Here is a 16,626-nt window from a genome sequence, read left to right as displayed (position 1 = left end):
AATATATATAGCTGAGTAATTCTCCATTCTATAAAAATCCTACATCTTTTTTACATGTTCCTCAGTTGATAGGCATTTGGGTTGTTTCCAAGATTTAGTTATGACAAATCATGCTGCTATAAACAGGTATACATACATCACTGTGGTATGTTGTCTTTAGTTCTTCTAGAAAAATACTCAGAATGGAAATAGTTGGGTATTGAATGGGCCCTCTAATCCTATGAGGATTTATTTCCACATTGTATATGTTTATACATTCACAAGATAACTAAGAGAATTGTGCTATTAATTTTTATTAGTTTATTGAAAGGAACAATGCTTGATTTTTATTTATTTATTTTTAGTATTTTAGGGAAGGGCCTACAGGGTGTTCAGTGTCTCACTACTAGATTGGACTCATAGTGATCTGCCTGTTTACAGCCCAAGAGCTGGGATTATAGGCACACCCCACCATGCCCAGTCTCAATCGCTGTCTTAGTGTGCCCCTGGCACGGCGGGCCAGGGGATTGAACTCCCAGCCCTAGCATCTGCCTAAGCAGGTGCTTTAATCTGCTGAGCTATTTGGCTGGCCCAACAATGCTTAATTTTTTTTGACCAATTTTGCATTCTTATTTCTGGTAATCTAAACAACTACTTTGAATACAACATAACAATATATGTTATATAATATACAGTATAACCGTTGAATTCATAACTTTTTAAAAATTCTATATTGTCTCTAATTTAATTTGTACATGTACATAACTTAATTCTTTTTTTCCCCATTCACCTCTCCTCCCTTCAATACTTCTCTCTCCATTGACAGAGCTTTGTTCCCATTTTCTTCCTTTAATTGTTGTTTTGCTTTGGTCTTTTTAAGACAGGTTTTCTGTTACGTGCTTCAGATTTGGGCTGGCCATGAACTTACTTTGTAGCCTATGCTGGCCTTGAACTCACAGTGATCCTCCTGCCTCAGCCTGCCCAGTGCTGGGATGACAGGCATGTGCAGCCTCACCTGGCCATTCTTTGTTTTTAAAACCTCTTTCCCTTCTCCCTTACTCCTCCTCCTTCTCCTTCCCACTTATGTGTTCTGTTTTCCAATGTCTGTCCTTTGTTTTCTTCCTTATGCTTTTGGTTTGTCATACAACAGAAATAATATAATATTTAAGCTCGTTTGTCTTATTTGTTTCACTTAGAACTATGTTTTTGAGGTGCATACATTTAACTACAAACAAATCAAGTTTATCCTTTATGGTTAAGCAGTACTCTATTGTATGTAACTATTACGTATTCTTTATCCATGCATCTGTCGATGGGCAGATGGGCGATTTTCAAGGTCTAGCTATTATAAATTGTGCTGCTGTAAACATGGCTGTACTTGTAACTATAGTGTGATGCTTTTAACTCTTGGGAGGATGCCTAGAAGAATAATAGCTGAGTCAAACGGAACCTCTAATTTTAGCTTTTTTAAAAAGAATCTCCACACTGATTTCTACAGTGGTTGTACTAGTCTATACTCCCACTGACTGGAGAAGAGTTCCAGCATTTCTTAGTGGTTGATTCCTTGGTGATAGCCATTCTTTCTGGAGATAGAATCCCAGTGTTGTTTTAATTTGCGTCTTTCAAATGACCAATGGTATGTTTGTTTGCTGTTCTACTTTTTACCTGAGAAGTATTTATTCATTTCAGATGCCCCTTTTTGGATTGGGTCTTTGAATTTTTTTGAGGGTGTGGGGCTCTGATTTTGTTGCATTCTTTGTATATTCTATATAGTAGTTGTTTGTCTGAGGAGTAGCTGGTAAACTTTTTTTTTTCCATTCTATGGGTTATCTCTTCACTGTACGGAATGTTTTTCTTTTTTGCTGTACAAACCCTTTTTAATTTGATTTGATTCAGTTATTTGTAATATCTTGTGTGTTGAAGCTTTGTTCATAAAGTCCTTGTCTATGCCTCTGTTTTCAAGAACTTTATTTATGTAGTCTCTGTGCCAGCAGATCAAGTGTTTGTGTTTCGATTTTTTGATTTTTTTTTTAATGTATTTGGTACAGGGTCTCACTATGCAGCTTGGACTTGTAGTGCTCCTCCTGTTTTCAGCCTCCCCAGAGCTGGGATTACAGGTATGCACCACCATGCCTGGACTCAATGGCTGGCTTAACGTGCCCAGGGGTGGGGCCAGCGCAGCATGTGGTGCCAGGGATTGAACCCTATAGTCCCTGAGCTTGCCTAAGCAGGTGCTTAGTCCACTGAGCTATCCCACTGGCCCAATTTTTTTAGATTTTTTTTTTTCATCCATTTCAATGTTAGTTTACTGCATGGTGAGAGATGTGGGTCTTGGTTCAGTCTTTTGCATGTGGAAAGCCAGTTTCCTCAGCACCGTTTATTGAAGAGGCTGTCTGTCTGCCAGTGAACATGTTTGACCCTTTTTTCATAAGGTAGGTAAGCATGCTTTGGGTTGTTTCTGTATCTTCTAATCTGTTCCATTGAGCCCCAAGTTTGATTTTTTTGGTCAGTACCATGTTGTTTTTTTCATGGTAGCTTTCAGTAGAACTTCAAATCAGGGATTGTAATGCCCCCTATCATGCATTTGCTACCAAGAATTGGTTTTGCTATTGTGTCTCTTCTGGTTCTATATGAATATTGGAATTGTGTTAAATCTGTGTAATAGTTTTGGAAGTACAGCCATTTTCACTGTACTGGTTCTGCCTATCCATGAACAGGAGCTATCTTTCCCTTTTCTGATGGCCTCTGATTTCTTTTTTTAGAGTAATGCAGTTACTAATGTAAGGGCTCTTCATTTCCTGTGCCAGATTGGTTGCTGAGTATTTTGTTTTTCTTGGTGCTATTATGTTGTTTCCCTAATTTCTCTGAATGAGTTTTGTTATCATGTACAGGAATGCTATTTATTTTTGAGTGTTGACTTCAGATCCTGCAGCATGACTGAAGAGGTTATGAAATCTAGAAGTCTTTTGGTGTAGTTTTGGGGTCTTTTACATAGAGTATCATGTCATCTATGTATAATGATAATTTGTCTTTTTTGTCCATATTCCTTTTATTTCTTTATCTTGTGTAATTGTTTTGGGTTTTTCCAGGACTGTATTGAACAGGAGTGGTGATAGTAGGCATCCTTATCTTGTTCCTGACTTTAGTGTAAAAACTTTCAGTTTTTGAACACTTAGTACGATGTTGGCTGTTGGTTTACCATCAGTGGCTTTTATGAGATTGAGATGAAGACCATCTAGCCTAATTACTTGTATGAGGTTTTTATTATGTGTAAGTGTTGGACCTTGTCAAATGTTTTTTCTGTATTTGTTGAGCTGATCATACTTTTTTTGTGCTTGACTCTGTTGATAAGACGTATTGTATTTATTGATTTACCTATGTTGAACCATCCCTGCATCCCTGGGATGAATCCTACTTGGTTGTGGTGTGTGGTCTTGATGATTTGCTGTATTCTCTTTGCCAGTATCTAGTGGATTTTTGCATCTGTGTTATTGAGATTAGTCTACAGCTGTCTGTTTTGGTTGGGTCCTTCTCTGGTTTTGGTTTCACGGTAATGCTTGCTTTCAGAAATGAATGTGGCAGTATTGCTTTCCTTTCAATTTCATTAAGGAATTTGAAGAGTAGTAGGATTAGGTCTTCTCAAAGATTTTTATAGAATTCCGCAGTGAAACCGTTGTTCCCTGGGTTTTTGTTGGTAGTTAACAACAACAACAAAATTACTTCTTCAGTTTCATTAACTGTTATTAGATTATTTAGAATTTTTATATCTTCTTGATTCAGCTTCCATAAATCATATTTGTTTTCTATTCTAGCTCTTTCATCTGAATTTTCTATTTTATTAGAGTATAGGTTCTCAAAGTATGTATTAATGATCTGATTTTCAGCAAGACCTCTTGTGATTTTACCCTTTTCATTTCTGATTACATGGATTTGGGTCTTTTGTTTTCTGCTTTTGATAAGGTTGGCTAAGAGTTTGCCAGTCTTATTTAATCTTTTTTAAAAATGTATTTAGTACAGGGTCTGCAGGGTCTCACTACACAGATCATACTCGTAGTTATTCTCCTGTTTGCAGCCTCCCAGGCTCTGGGATTACAGGCGTGTGCTACCATGCCCAGTCTCAGTTGTCTCAGCACACCCTGGTGATGGAGCCGGCACAGCATGTCAGCGATTGAACCAAGGCCCCTGCACCTGCCTACGCAGGCGTTTTAGTGTGCTGAGCTATCTGGCTGGCCTATTTAATCTTTCAAAGAACCAATTCTTTGGTTCATTGATTCTTTGTATTGTTTTCTTAGTCTGAGTTGCATTAATTTCTTCTCTGGTTTTCCTTCCTTGTATGGGCTTTGGGTTTAATTTGCTCTTTTCTAGAAGCTCGAGATTCAACATTAGGTTATTTATTTGTGCTTAGTCTTTTTCTAATGTGGGGCTTTACTGCTATAAATTTTCCTCATAGGTCTGCTTTCATTGTATCCCATAAATTCTGGTGTGTCTGTTGATACCATCATTTAATTGTATTATTTAATTTCTTCCTTAGTTTTATCTGTGACTCACTGGCTGTTCAGGAGGGTATTTTATTTTTTTATTTTTTGGGGCAGAACCGGGGATTGAACTGAGACCCTTGCACTTGCCAGGGAAGCGCTTATTCCACTGAGCCATCTCCCCGGCCCCTCAGGAGGGTGTTATTGTTACTAACTTCCATGTGTTTAGGTAGTTTTTGTGGTTTCTTTTGTCATTGATTTCCAATTTCATTGCACTATCACCTGACAATAGGCATGGGATAATTTCAGTGCCTTTACATTTACATAAGCATGTGTTATGAGTTAGGATGTGATCTGTTTTGACGAAAGTTCCATGTGCTGCTTTCTTGTGAGAAGAATGTGTGTTCTGTTGTTGAGAGGAACACTACAGATATCTTCTAAGTCCATTTGTTCAAAGGTTTAGTTCAGCTCTGTTTTTTGCTTGATTTTTTTTTGTCTAGTTTATCTATTTGTGATAGTGGAGTATTAAAGTCCATATATATATATAAATAAATATATATATATATTTGTTTATTTGTTGTTTTTTCTGTCTTCATTGTGGATTGTTTTCTTAACAAGTTACATAGTGATCTCCTTTGTCTCTCTTGATCAGTCTTAGTTTGAAATTCGTTTTGTCTGCAATGGTTACCTCTGCTTTTTTGTAGGTTCCCATCACATGGAATATTGTTTTCTACCCTTTAACTTTCAGTTTATGCATTTTTTAAAAATTGGATGTTTCTTGTGTGTAGCACATTGTTGGATATTGCTTCCTAATCCATTCTGCTCGTGTTTCTTTTGATGGTTCTAACTGATAGGTATTGTTCTTGGTCAGCATGTTATTTTCCTATTTTTTTTTAAACAAGTAATAGTGAACTTTTTAAAATTTTATTTTATTGAGAAACAGCAATAAGACAGTTTCAAAACTGATGAATAGGACAGTTTCAATAATTAATACACTGTACATTGTTATCTTCTTAGTGGTTATCCATAGTACAAGAAGCAGACAGGATATCCTGTCCAAACACTATTAATACAAATCTTTCTTCTCATTGAATTAAGCGAAAGTAGCTGTATGTCTATCCTAACTATTCTGCATATACAGATACAAAATGGTCCTTCCTTTGTATCCCCTTTTTTTGTTTAGTCCTGTCAGAAATGGGTATTCCATTAGCATCTAAATAATATAGGTGCATGAATTCAGCAGAACAATCCAACACAGTCCAGCAGTCCACAATAGTAGTGGGTTATCTGCAGAAGTTGTTGACTTGAGCCTTTTGACTTAAGCTCAGCATATTAATATGGCTTTACTTTATATACCTTGTTTTTATACTTTTCTGTTGGATGATTAAGACCAAGATAAAGCAAGACCTATATAACAAGAAATGTAACTTTTGTATCTGATAAGGTCGGTCCAGTCCCCTCAGGATTTATCCTGTAACCCTGTACCACCAATTGCAGATCCTTTGTCCGTGTCAGCCATGTGGATGAGTCACGGCCATTGCTAGACCAATTTGTTCTCTGTGAAAGCCTGAGAGAATGTTTTCTTTCCAGGTGACTCTCCTTAGGCACACTCTGCATCATCCATCACGTTGCTCTGTGGCCCCATAATCTCCTTGATCAGAATGACAGGCATTCCCCATAATCTCCTTGATCAGAAAATTTGGGACACAGTTGAGTTACATGATGTTACAGTATAGATTCTCCTATGTCCTGAGTCTTCACTGACCTTGAAAGGCTATGTTGGCTCTCCTTGCAGCCCTTCTGTTTCTCTAATTTTTGGTCTGCAAATTTAGGTTGTTAACCATCCAGGAGAGAAGCTTATTTTTACTCTACAACATATGCAGTTGGGTTTAACTTCACTATCTGTCTGAATATCGAACATCTTAGGCATAACATGGAACAGGTATTTTCCATCAAGTATTGGTATGTCAGACATTAAGTTCCTACAGAATATGGAGATAAAAATTAAAAAAATGAAAAATATTTAAAGAATATGAATAAACAATTACATATTTTTACACAGAAATTTAGAAATTTAACCATATACAGCATTGTAGCAGGACAGTCCTGTGCCTTTTTTTTTTTCTTTTTCTTGTGTCTTTTTTCCATTTATTACCCATTTTTAAAAAAACAAACAACTTTTACTTGTGAGATAGTATGGTAATAATTGGTATGTCATGAGAAGAAGTATGTATTTAGAAGACCAGAATGACAGGCATTCCAAGCGTGACCCTTCTATTACACATTGCTATCTTCAGTGCAATTGCTTGGTTCACAGGTATCAGCATGTATAGTTAGTCAGGGTGAGAATCCTACCAATTGAGAATCCTAACCAGTTAACTAGTTAATTGGTAGGATTCTCACCCTATTTTTCTATTGTTGATTCTCTCTCGTTTCCTTCTGTTTAATTCCATGCAAGACAAACAATTAAAGTAATTGCCTTGCCTGCAGTTAAATAGGTTCATATTATTGGTAGTTTTAAAATTGTCTTATCTTTTTCTAGAATATTCTTCAGAACTTTTTGGAGTGCTGGTTTGATGGTCAGAATTTCTTCAGGTGTTTTTTGGCATGTAAATATTTTACTTCATCAATTTTGAAAGATAATTTTGCAGGTTACATTAATCTGTAATAGTGGTTGTTTTCTTATAGGACTTGGAATACTTCACTCCATATTCTTCTTATAAATTGTGTGTGTGTGTGTGTGTGTGTGTGTGTGTGTGTGTGTCTCCAGCTCAGCCCACCAGGGGGCGGGCTGGCTGGCATGTGGTGCTGGGGGATTGAACCGCGGTCCCTGTGCTTTGCTAAGCTTGTTCTAAGTAGGTGCTTTAGACCACTGAGCCATCTCACCAGCCCCCGTCCATATTCTTCTTGACTGAAGACTTTGTATTGAGAAGTCTGCTGTGATTCTGATTTATAGTTGATCTCTTTCTTTTCTCTAACAGCTTTTAATGTTCTATTTATGTGTGAAATTTCTGGGATCTTGACTAATACGCTGTGTTGTTTTTTTTTAATCATGGCTAGTTGAAGCTCTAAATACCTCACCTGTATGTCAAATTCTTTTTCCATGCTTGGTAAGTGTTCCACTACTACTTCTGTGAACAGGGCTTTCATGCCCTTTGCGCTATCTTCTGGTTTTTCATTGATTCCAGTTAATGTTACGTTACTCTGCTTTGTACCATCTAGCAAGTGTTGGGTTGATTTTTCATTGTCCCTTGCTATTTTTAAGAAGTCTTTTATTTGATGATTGTTAGCTGCAGCCTTGTCTTCTAAATTTGATTTTCTGTGTTCCCACTGACTAATTATTCTGTGTATATTTCCAATAGAATGTTTAATTTCCTGGGTATCTGTTTGAATCTGTTTTATGAAACCTAATTCTTTCCGATATTGGGCGTTCAGGGCTTGCATCACTGTCCTAAGCTCCTCTGTTGTTTTTATTAGTATCTGTTCTAGATTCTCTAGCCATGTCCTTCATTATCTCTTTAATAATCTTTCTTTCTTCCTTCTTTTCTTTTTCTTTCTTTCTTTCTTTCTTTCTTTCTTTCTTTCTTTCTTTCTTTCTTGACCCATTTGTCTGTTTTGTTACTGTCAATGCTACCATTTCAGAAAGTTCAGCTGGGGCTTTTAATTTCTTCCACCTTAATGTCCCTGGATTTATTTATTTATTTATTTTAATTTTATTTATTTATTTAAGTGTGTGTGTGTGTGTGTGTGTGTGTGTGTCTCCAGCTCAGCCCACCAGGGGGCGGGACTGGCTGGCATGTGGTGCTGGGGATTGAACCGCGGTCCCTGTGCTTTGCTAAGCTTGTTCTAAGTAGGTGCCCTAGACCACTGAGCCATCTCACCAGCCCAATGTCCCTGGATTTACCTTGGGCCAGCTGGGATGTGGTGGTGCATCTTGCTTCAGTGATTTTTGTAAGTTTTCATTTGTTTACTGCATTGATGCTTGTAAGTTGCATGTGGTAGGTAGCTTTACTGCTACTACTGAAATTTCTTCAAGAAATGGCTGCTTTTCAGAGATGTCTTCTAGGTATAGCTGGTTGTTGGCCTTTGAGTCTGTCCCAGGATCCTGTCTCTTCTGTCTTGGGGATGAGAAGGTACAGCTTGTGTGGCCTGGACTATACTTCTTTGGTACTGGACTGTAGTACTGCTTATTTTCTCTAGGCTTTCTAGATATTGTCCTATAATGAAAACCAATTGATCACAGCAACTGTGTCACCTTGGCTAAAATAGTAGTGTCGAACAGATTGGAAAATAACAAACTGTGATAACTAATAATTTGCTACCTTAAACCCTGTGTAAAATATGTATATAACAAAATCTAGTCCGTGTGGCTCTGGTCCTTCCACCACAGCAACCATTGAAGAAGAGTAGCCATGGCCCTCCACTACCCCATGGCCATGGGGACCTCAATACAAAGGCCACAAGGTGACTAAGAATGTGAGCAAACTGAGGCACAGCTGCCGTTGCAGGCGACTTCACTCCTTATGAGCCATGTGCCATGGAGTTGCTCCAGGTCTCCAAGGACAAGCATGCCCTCAAGTTCACCAAGAAAAGGGTGAGGACACACATCCATGCCAAGAGGAAGCATGAGGAGCTGAGCAACATGCTGGCCACCATGAGGAGGGCAGCTGCCAAGAAGGGCTGAGCCCCTCTGGAGTAAAGCTTTGCAGGAAAAAAAAAAAACTGAGACAAATGAGAAGATAATATACAGTAAATATCCACTCAGAATAGCATTTTTACCCTAAGAGGAAAAAGTTAAAAGGGAGAAGAGGAAAAAGTAGAGAAATAAAAGAAAAAGATCAGAAGCAAGGCTGAATAGAGGAAGATTATCCAAGTTTTAGAAACTGACAAAGAAGAAAAGAAAAGAGAAAATGAAAAAAAAAAAAAAAAAAAAAAAACAGGGAGAAAACAAAAAGAATCTTCATATATGTTCACCCTCACAAACCAAAATAAACAGTCAGTGAAGACAAATAGACAAAAACTTGAAGAGAGAGAGAGAGAGAGAGAGAGAGAGAGAGATGTTTCTGTGTGATTTCAAGCCTGAGGCTATCTTTTGGGCCCTCTACATCTGTGGCAGTGTCCACATCAAGGTGACTCTGCTTTTGCTAGACAAAGGAGGCAGTCAGAGCCCAGATCCATGCTGGATACTTCCAACAGGCCAGAAAGACGGTTTGAGTGTGATGTTGGCTTGTAGACTTTCAAACCCACAGTTCAGGCTTAACCTGATGTCTGGTCCTGAGCTTGGGTCATTTACTCTCTGGGGCTCTCTAGCTAGCCTGTCTACAGCTCCCTCAGTGTGGACCTCTCCCGTGATGGTTGGTCCCCCACTGTGATTGTTATAGTGGTAGTTCACTGTGGGAACCCTAACCGGAAGCCAGCCTGCTACTTCTCTGAGCCCCGGGCTCAGTTGGCCTCTCCCTAGAGTGGTGCCGAAGTGTGCATTCCAGGGGACACTGCAGTTGCTTGGAGTCACTCAACACCTGTTGTAGTGTACAGTGTTCCCTGCTCACTGCTTTCATGTCTCTTTAGACTTGATTGCCCTTTCTGCCTTCCTTCTTCTGTAGTGTAGTTTGTCTCTTGTTTCTCTTTAGGCTCCAGTTTTTCTTTAGGTCCTTCCTGGGTTCCAGCAGTCCACTGGTCTCCTTTCCTTCCCAGGTTGTTATTTTCCAGTGTCGCATTTCAAATCTTGGAGAGGCTGATTTGTTGCTGCTTAATGCTCCCATCTTCTTGGAGGTCCTCACTGACCATTCTTACCATTTTTCTTTTTGAGTTGGTTGCTATTTTGTTATTGGAAACCATTGCTGTGAATGTGTTGTCTTTTGGAGGAACCACGTCACTGTGTATGTATATATTTGTTGTTGTTGTTTTGTTTCTTATGTTTTTGCATTGAGATCTGTGCATCTCTTGGGTGGGTGTGTCCTCTTACGGCAAGACCTTCATGGAGACTTGTCTTCTCTTGATGCTGTGTCCTGCACTATTGGTATGTTGAGAGGCGTTTTAACTAACTCTGTCTGGACTTAGTAGTATAGTTGTCCTGTGGCTTCTCTTTCTGTGACAGGGCTTGATAATATGTGTGCTGTGGGACTGGCTCTTTCTGTGTGGCCTGCAGGGTGGGGGTCCCTCTGCTAATCATGCAGAAGTAGAAGTGGATATTCTATCAAAATGTAGTATAGGAAAAAAGGCTTAAAAAGAATATTGAAAAATATGGAAAAGTAATTAATAGTAAACAATAGATTGATGCATAATTAGTATGGAAAGGCTGGACAAATAGCTCAGCAGATTGAAGCACCTGCAAGCAGGCACAGGGGCCAGGAGTTCAATCCCCAGGCCTACTGTGGCGGCCCCACCCCCGGGGCGCGCTGAGACAGTGATTGAGACTGGGCGTGGTGGCACACACTTGTAATCTCAGCATTGGGAGGCTGCAAACAGGAAAATCACTATGGTCCGATCTAAAGGTGAGACTCTGAACACACTGTAGACCCTTCTCTAAAATACAGAAAAAAAAAAATCAGTATGGAAATTTAGTAACAGTCTTGTCAGAAATACCACAATTGGATTGATACCAATGAGCTAAGAAGAAAATCAAAATATTATAGAATAAGTCTAACAAGTCATGAATTAATGAAAGTAAAATGGATCATGGTAACAGTAAAATGAAGATAGTAGAAAAGAGAAAGGGTCCTTTGAAGGTATGATACAAAAGAATCTGAGGGAAGATTTTAGTTTGGTTTGAAACAAGGTGTCACTATGCAATTCAGGCTGACTTTGAACGTGCTTATACATAAGCAGGCTGACCTCAAACTCACAGGGATCCTTCTGCCTCAGCCTCTCAAGTACTGGGATCACAGGCATGTGCCAGTATACCTCGCAGAAATTTAAAAGATATGAAGTAAAAATAGGGCTGGGGAGATAGCTCAGTAAAACAAGCGCCTGCCTGGCAAGGTCAGGGTCCTGAGTTGAATCCCAGTACCACAAAAAAATAAAAATAAAAATAGAGTATGTAACTGAAAAGCAGGAAAGAGAAGTGGGGAAGAACAATGAAAAGATTCCTTGTAGCTGAAGTGCCAGGTCGGAGGGCTTCCTTCTGCCTGTGTCCTTGTGCTGCAGGCGTTCTGTGTGCCCAGGGAGAAGTGATGTCCACCTGCGAACTACTGAGAGTGCTAGTTCCCCTGTCCACACAGGGCCAGTTCTACGCAGTGTGTGGGCCTCATCCTTCTCCAGGGTAGAGGTAGTGAGTGTCCCTGTGGGAGTCTCTTCTCCTGCCAATCTGTGCCTTACATGGGCTGTTCAGGAGGGGCTCAGTCTCCGGTCCGAGGCCTCACAGTGTGCCTACGTGGAAGGGTGTGTCAGACATCCAAGTTGTCTCACGGCTAAAGCCTTGGTGTTGTGTGTGCTGTGCCAGGGAAGTAATGTATCCAAGAGCAGGGTGGAGATTGAAGCAATTGCCTGTACCCAGGATGCCTCAGTGTGTAGGGAGGAGCAGTTAGGCCACCAGCTTCTGGGCTGGGTGGGAGAAATGTGATTTGCCACTCTCCTCAGCAGACTGTGTCAGAATCTTTCTCCAGTCACTACTGATTTGTGCACCACCAACTTGGTAGGAAGTCAAGGGATCCCAGCTGCTGACTGTCCCTCGCCTTTTGCTTTCCAGAGCAGCTCCATCTCAGCAACAGGGCCCCTCCTATTGATGACCCTTGCAGTCTGAGAGACTGCCTCACACTGTATGGACTGTTTTCTGTAGGGCTGGCTTGCCGTGCAGGGTGACACCCAGACCAAACCCCTGAGCTGATCCCAAGCGACTGTGAGGTGTGGCTTTCTCCTGAGGCAGACTGTGGGTGTGCATGCACTGACCAGCAGCATCCCTTGCCTTCTGCACAGCTTGCAGAGTCTGGCTCCCACCTGTGCCTGGGGGCCACTGCTGCGTACCACTTTTTTCTGTGTTGTCCCCGATTCTGTGTGCTGTGTAGATTTCTTGACACTTCTTTGTTGGCTTTTGGAGTTTTTCTCCTCCTTTCCCTCTCAGAATAGAATCCCTCTTTTGTTGCCCTGAATCTCTTGCTTCAGTCATACAGAAGCTACCTCTGTTTCTCCTCTTCCTGGGCATGCTCCTCAGTAATAACATTGACTCCAGCCACTTGACTTAAGATAGTGTCTGGGGCTGGGGAGATAGCTCAGTGGCATAAGTGCCTACCTAATAAGCACAGGGTCCTGAGTTCAATCCCAGGTACTGGGAAAAAAAAAAAGATAATGGCTGTCAGGCTTTTCCACTGTGCACAGCTTTTGTAATTATTAAGTGGGAAGAGATTATAAATGTATTTAAGTAATGCTTTTCTCATCCACTGATGCGTTTAACTCATTTACATATAAATGTATTCATGGTTTCCTAATGGATTCAACAGGTTGTATACAACTTTGATGCTCAAATTGTACCTTGCTTAGTGAGCTTCTTGTCCTTTTGATATGTCTATGACTTTTTTTTTTTTTTTTTGTATTTTAGGGAAGGGTCTACAGGGTGTTCAGGGTCTCACTACTAGACTGGACTCATAATGATCTGCCTGTTTACAGCCTCCCAAATGCTGGGATTATAGGTGCACGCCACCACACCTGTTCTCAATTGCTGTCTCAGTGTACCCTGGAGGCAGGGCCGGCACAGCAGACCCGGGATTGAACCCCCAGTCCCTGTGCCTACTTGCAGGTACTTTAATCTGCTGAGCAATTTGGATGACCCATGTCTGTGACATTAAGCACTTCCTTTGGTACTCAGCATGAACTGTATGTCTTTTTTAGTTTAGTTTTATTTTTCGTGGTACTGGTGCTCAAACTCAGGACCTTGTGCTTGCCAGGCAGGGGTTTGTGCCCCTGAGCCATATCCCTGGCTGGATCTGTAATTCCATACTGTCTACGCTCCAAGCCTAGAATTAGCCATTTTCCAAGAAGGACTGGTGTCTTTAAATGAGAAGGTATTTACAGGACAAAGCCCAGGTAATAAATGTCTCTTTGCTGTTGGGGTCACTGTGCCCTAGCCTTCATTGATTAGAATCAGGGAATGTGTATGTGTGTTCTTTGTATAGCTGACGTAAGATTTGTTGTTCCTGAGAATCATCATACTTCTTTTCACATTGGAACCTACTATAAAAGTGTTATCAGGTTGAGTCACTGCTGATCATAGTAGAGAAGTGATTCATGTCCTCTGGCGACGCCCACTGAGGAACTGCCTCAGATCCTGTTCCTCCCCAGCATGCTCTGCAGCGAGCAGGCACAGCTCTGTCAGGCACAAGTCCAGGTAATCACCAGCAGTGTGCTTACTTCCGGCCTAGAGCCACTGAGTGGGGGTCCACACGAGCAGGTTGACGGGGTTCTGTCTGCTGGGTGTGGACAGGTGTCGGGCATCGCTGAGTTAGAGTGTGGATGTGTCCTCACACAGTGTAGTCTCTGGAGTCAGCTCAGTGCATGATGAGTGCAGTGCAGGGGAGAGGAGAGAAGGGGCGATGGGTGCTGTTCCACACAGAAGGGGCTGACCATTGTGTGAGAAAGAATGGGTAACAAGGCTCAGGTGTGCCGAGCAGGAAAGGAGTCCCAAGTGTGCAAGAGAAACCTGGAGTGACTCCTGTATTCTGAGGTGACACCAAAGTACTACTGTGAACATAACCTATGTAGACATAGAAATAAACACAAAGTGTAAATATGTGTAAAGGATTACATGTTTTTTAAACATTGGATTTGGTTCTTCTAAAAACTGACTTTCCATCCTGTGTAATATACAAGAAGAAAGGCCAGCCAGATAGCTCAGCAGACTAAGCAGGCACAGGGACTGGGTTCAATCCCCAGCATGCTGTGCTGCCCCCCACCCCCGGGTGTGCTGAAATGGCAACTGAGACTGGGCATGGTGGCACACACCTATAATCCCAGCTCTTGGAAGGCTGAAAACAGGAGGATCACTAGAGTCTGATCTGTGTAGTGAGACCTTTTTGCCCCTGTACTAAATACTATATATGTTGGGTTGTTGGGGATATTGCACTGTTTTAATGCTACTTCTTATAGAGAATTACCAGTGTTGTGCTTTTCTTGGCCAACTAGAGAAGGTGTGTTGGCCAGCTAGTTCTGTGCAGGATCCCAGAGGACGCACTATGCTCCTTCGACATGTGACTAGAGTGTGTTTCTAGCTGAGGCACACTTGAAGTTGGTATTCTGGGAGGTGATCGCCAACATTGAGTAGAAGGGCAGTGAACAGTGACACTGGGACAGGCATGGGTGTTTACAGGTCTACTGGTCCTGGTATCCAAGTTTCTTTTTATTTATTTATTTTCATTTACTTCATTTAGGAGAGGTTTATACATGGGGTGACAACGATGAGGGACAGCTAGGAGATGGAACAACAAATGCCATTCAGAGACCTCGCTTGGTAGCTGCTCTTCAGGGTAAGAAAGTCAACCGCGTGGCCTGTGGTTCAGCACATACACTTGCCTGGTCGACCAGCAAGCCTGCCAGTGCTGGCAAGCTCCCTGCACAGGTGAGTCCTGGTGGAGTGGGTGGTGAGGAAGGAGCTAGCGCTGTGCGTGGCGTGCACATGCTGTGCACATGCTGCTCAGACTTGTAGCATAGCGTTGTGCTTTAACGCTCTAATGTTCGTGCTAGCAACATCATGTGTGTCTGTGTGTCACTTTTTCTCCCATATCTCATAAGCTGTATAAATTTATTTTGTACATGTCTCACATGTTTTGAGTTTTTGTTTTTCCTGGTAGTAGAGATTTAATCCAGGACTTCTGTGCCACGCTACATTACCTGCCCTTTTTTATTGTAAGGCAGGGTCACACAGGTCACTAAATTTCCAAGGGAGACTCAAACTTGTGATCCTGTGCCTCAGCCTCTTAACAGTGCTGAGATTGCCGGTATATGCCACCATGCCTGTCTTACATGTTTCTTTTTAAAAACTGGCTTTTCTGGGTTTTTGAGATGTAAGTTGACATAGCATAGTTTAAATGTTTCAGGTCCCCATGGAGTATAATCATTTGCAAGAAATCCCTATCATTGCCCTGCGGAACCGACTGCTGCTGCTGCATCACATCTCAGAGCTCTTCTGCCCCTGCATCCCTATGTTTGACCTGGAGGGCTCTCTCGACGAAACTGGACTTGGGCCTTCTGTTGGGTTTGACACTCTTCGGGGGATTCTCATATCCCAGGGAAAGGTATTTTTGGTAGAAGTCTTTACATAGGTGACACTGATGTCTTCAGTAAATTTTAACCCAACAAAAATGCCAATCCTAAAATGTAGACTCTAGAAGCCATCTCTCAGCAAATATTCATTGAGTACTGACTGTGCCAACCTGTTCTGAGTACTTAGAATATATATATGAAAAATCAGACAAGCATCTCTTTCTTTTTGGAGTTTATATTAAAAATTAATAGTACAGTGCTACTTTCTTCCCTGATACTGTTTGTCCCACCACCCTGAAAGGACAGATGGAGCCTTTACTCATCAGTAGTTCTCTGCCCACCTGCCATCCAGGCTTCGTGGCAAATCCCACACTGACTCTGGTGTTTTCTTCTCCAGGACGTCCAGCAGAGGGTACTGAGAGTTTCAGGTGGCTTAGACAGAAACCCTGCCAGAGTGTGAGCTAGCATCCTTGCCCAGTGATAATTATAACCAAGGGCAAGGGGAGAATTAGAGGAGTCACAGGCAGGTTTTTAGATCTTTTTAGAAATAGAATCCTGATTCAGAAGTCACAGGGGTCCCCAAAATTGGAAGTCTTCAGGTTCTTTTTCAAGCTGTCTATAGCAACTTGATGAAATGATTTATAGCAGAGGGATCTTTGTGTAGGAGAAAAAGTATAGAAGGTGAATTGAGGATCTCTCTAATCCTGAAGAGTCTGTGATTCTATGATATATTTTGTTGTCAAAGAGGAGGATCTATTCTTTTTTTTATATTTATTTTTTTATTGAGAAATAAATATGAATGAGACAGTTTCACAGCTAATTAATGGGACAGTTTTGATAGTCAATACACTGTACATTGTTATCTTCTTAGTGGTTATCCATAGTACAAGAAGCAGACAGGATATTCTGTCCAAACACTGTTAGTACACCTCTTTCTTCTCATTGAATTAACTGAAAGCTGTAAATTTATCCTAACTATTTT

The 16,626-nt window shown here is 41.0% G+C and overlaps 1 protein-coding gene across 1 annotated transcript in view; it reads left to right on the top strand.

Annotated features, from left to right (window-relative positions):
- Positions 1-16,626, top strand: part of Herc2 (HECT and RLD domain containing E3 ubiquitin protein ligase 2) — a 215,642-nt gene that overhangs the window by 189,563 nt on the left and 9,453 nt on the right. Inside the window, exons 83-84 of the mRNA XM_004644472.2 lie at positions 14,813-15,000; positions 15,479-15,676. Of these exons, the coding sequence (XP_004644529.2) occupies positions 14,813-15,000; positions 15,479-15,676 (386 nt within the window). The remainder of the gene's footprint in view (positions 1-14,812; positions 15,001-15,478; positions 15,677-16,626) is intronic.

Source organism: Octodon degus, unplaced genomic scaffold (assembly GCF_000260255.1).
Source record: "Octodon degus isolate 3935 unplaced genomic scaffold, OctDeg1.0 scaffold00199, whole genome shotgun sequence".
Lineage (NCBI taxonomy): Eukaryota > Metazoa > Chordata > Mammalia > Rodentia > Octodontidae > Octodon > Octodon degus.
This window is presented reverse-complemented; position numbering and strand designations above follow the sequence as displayed.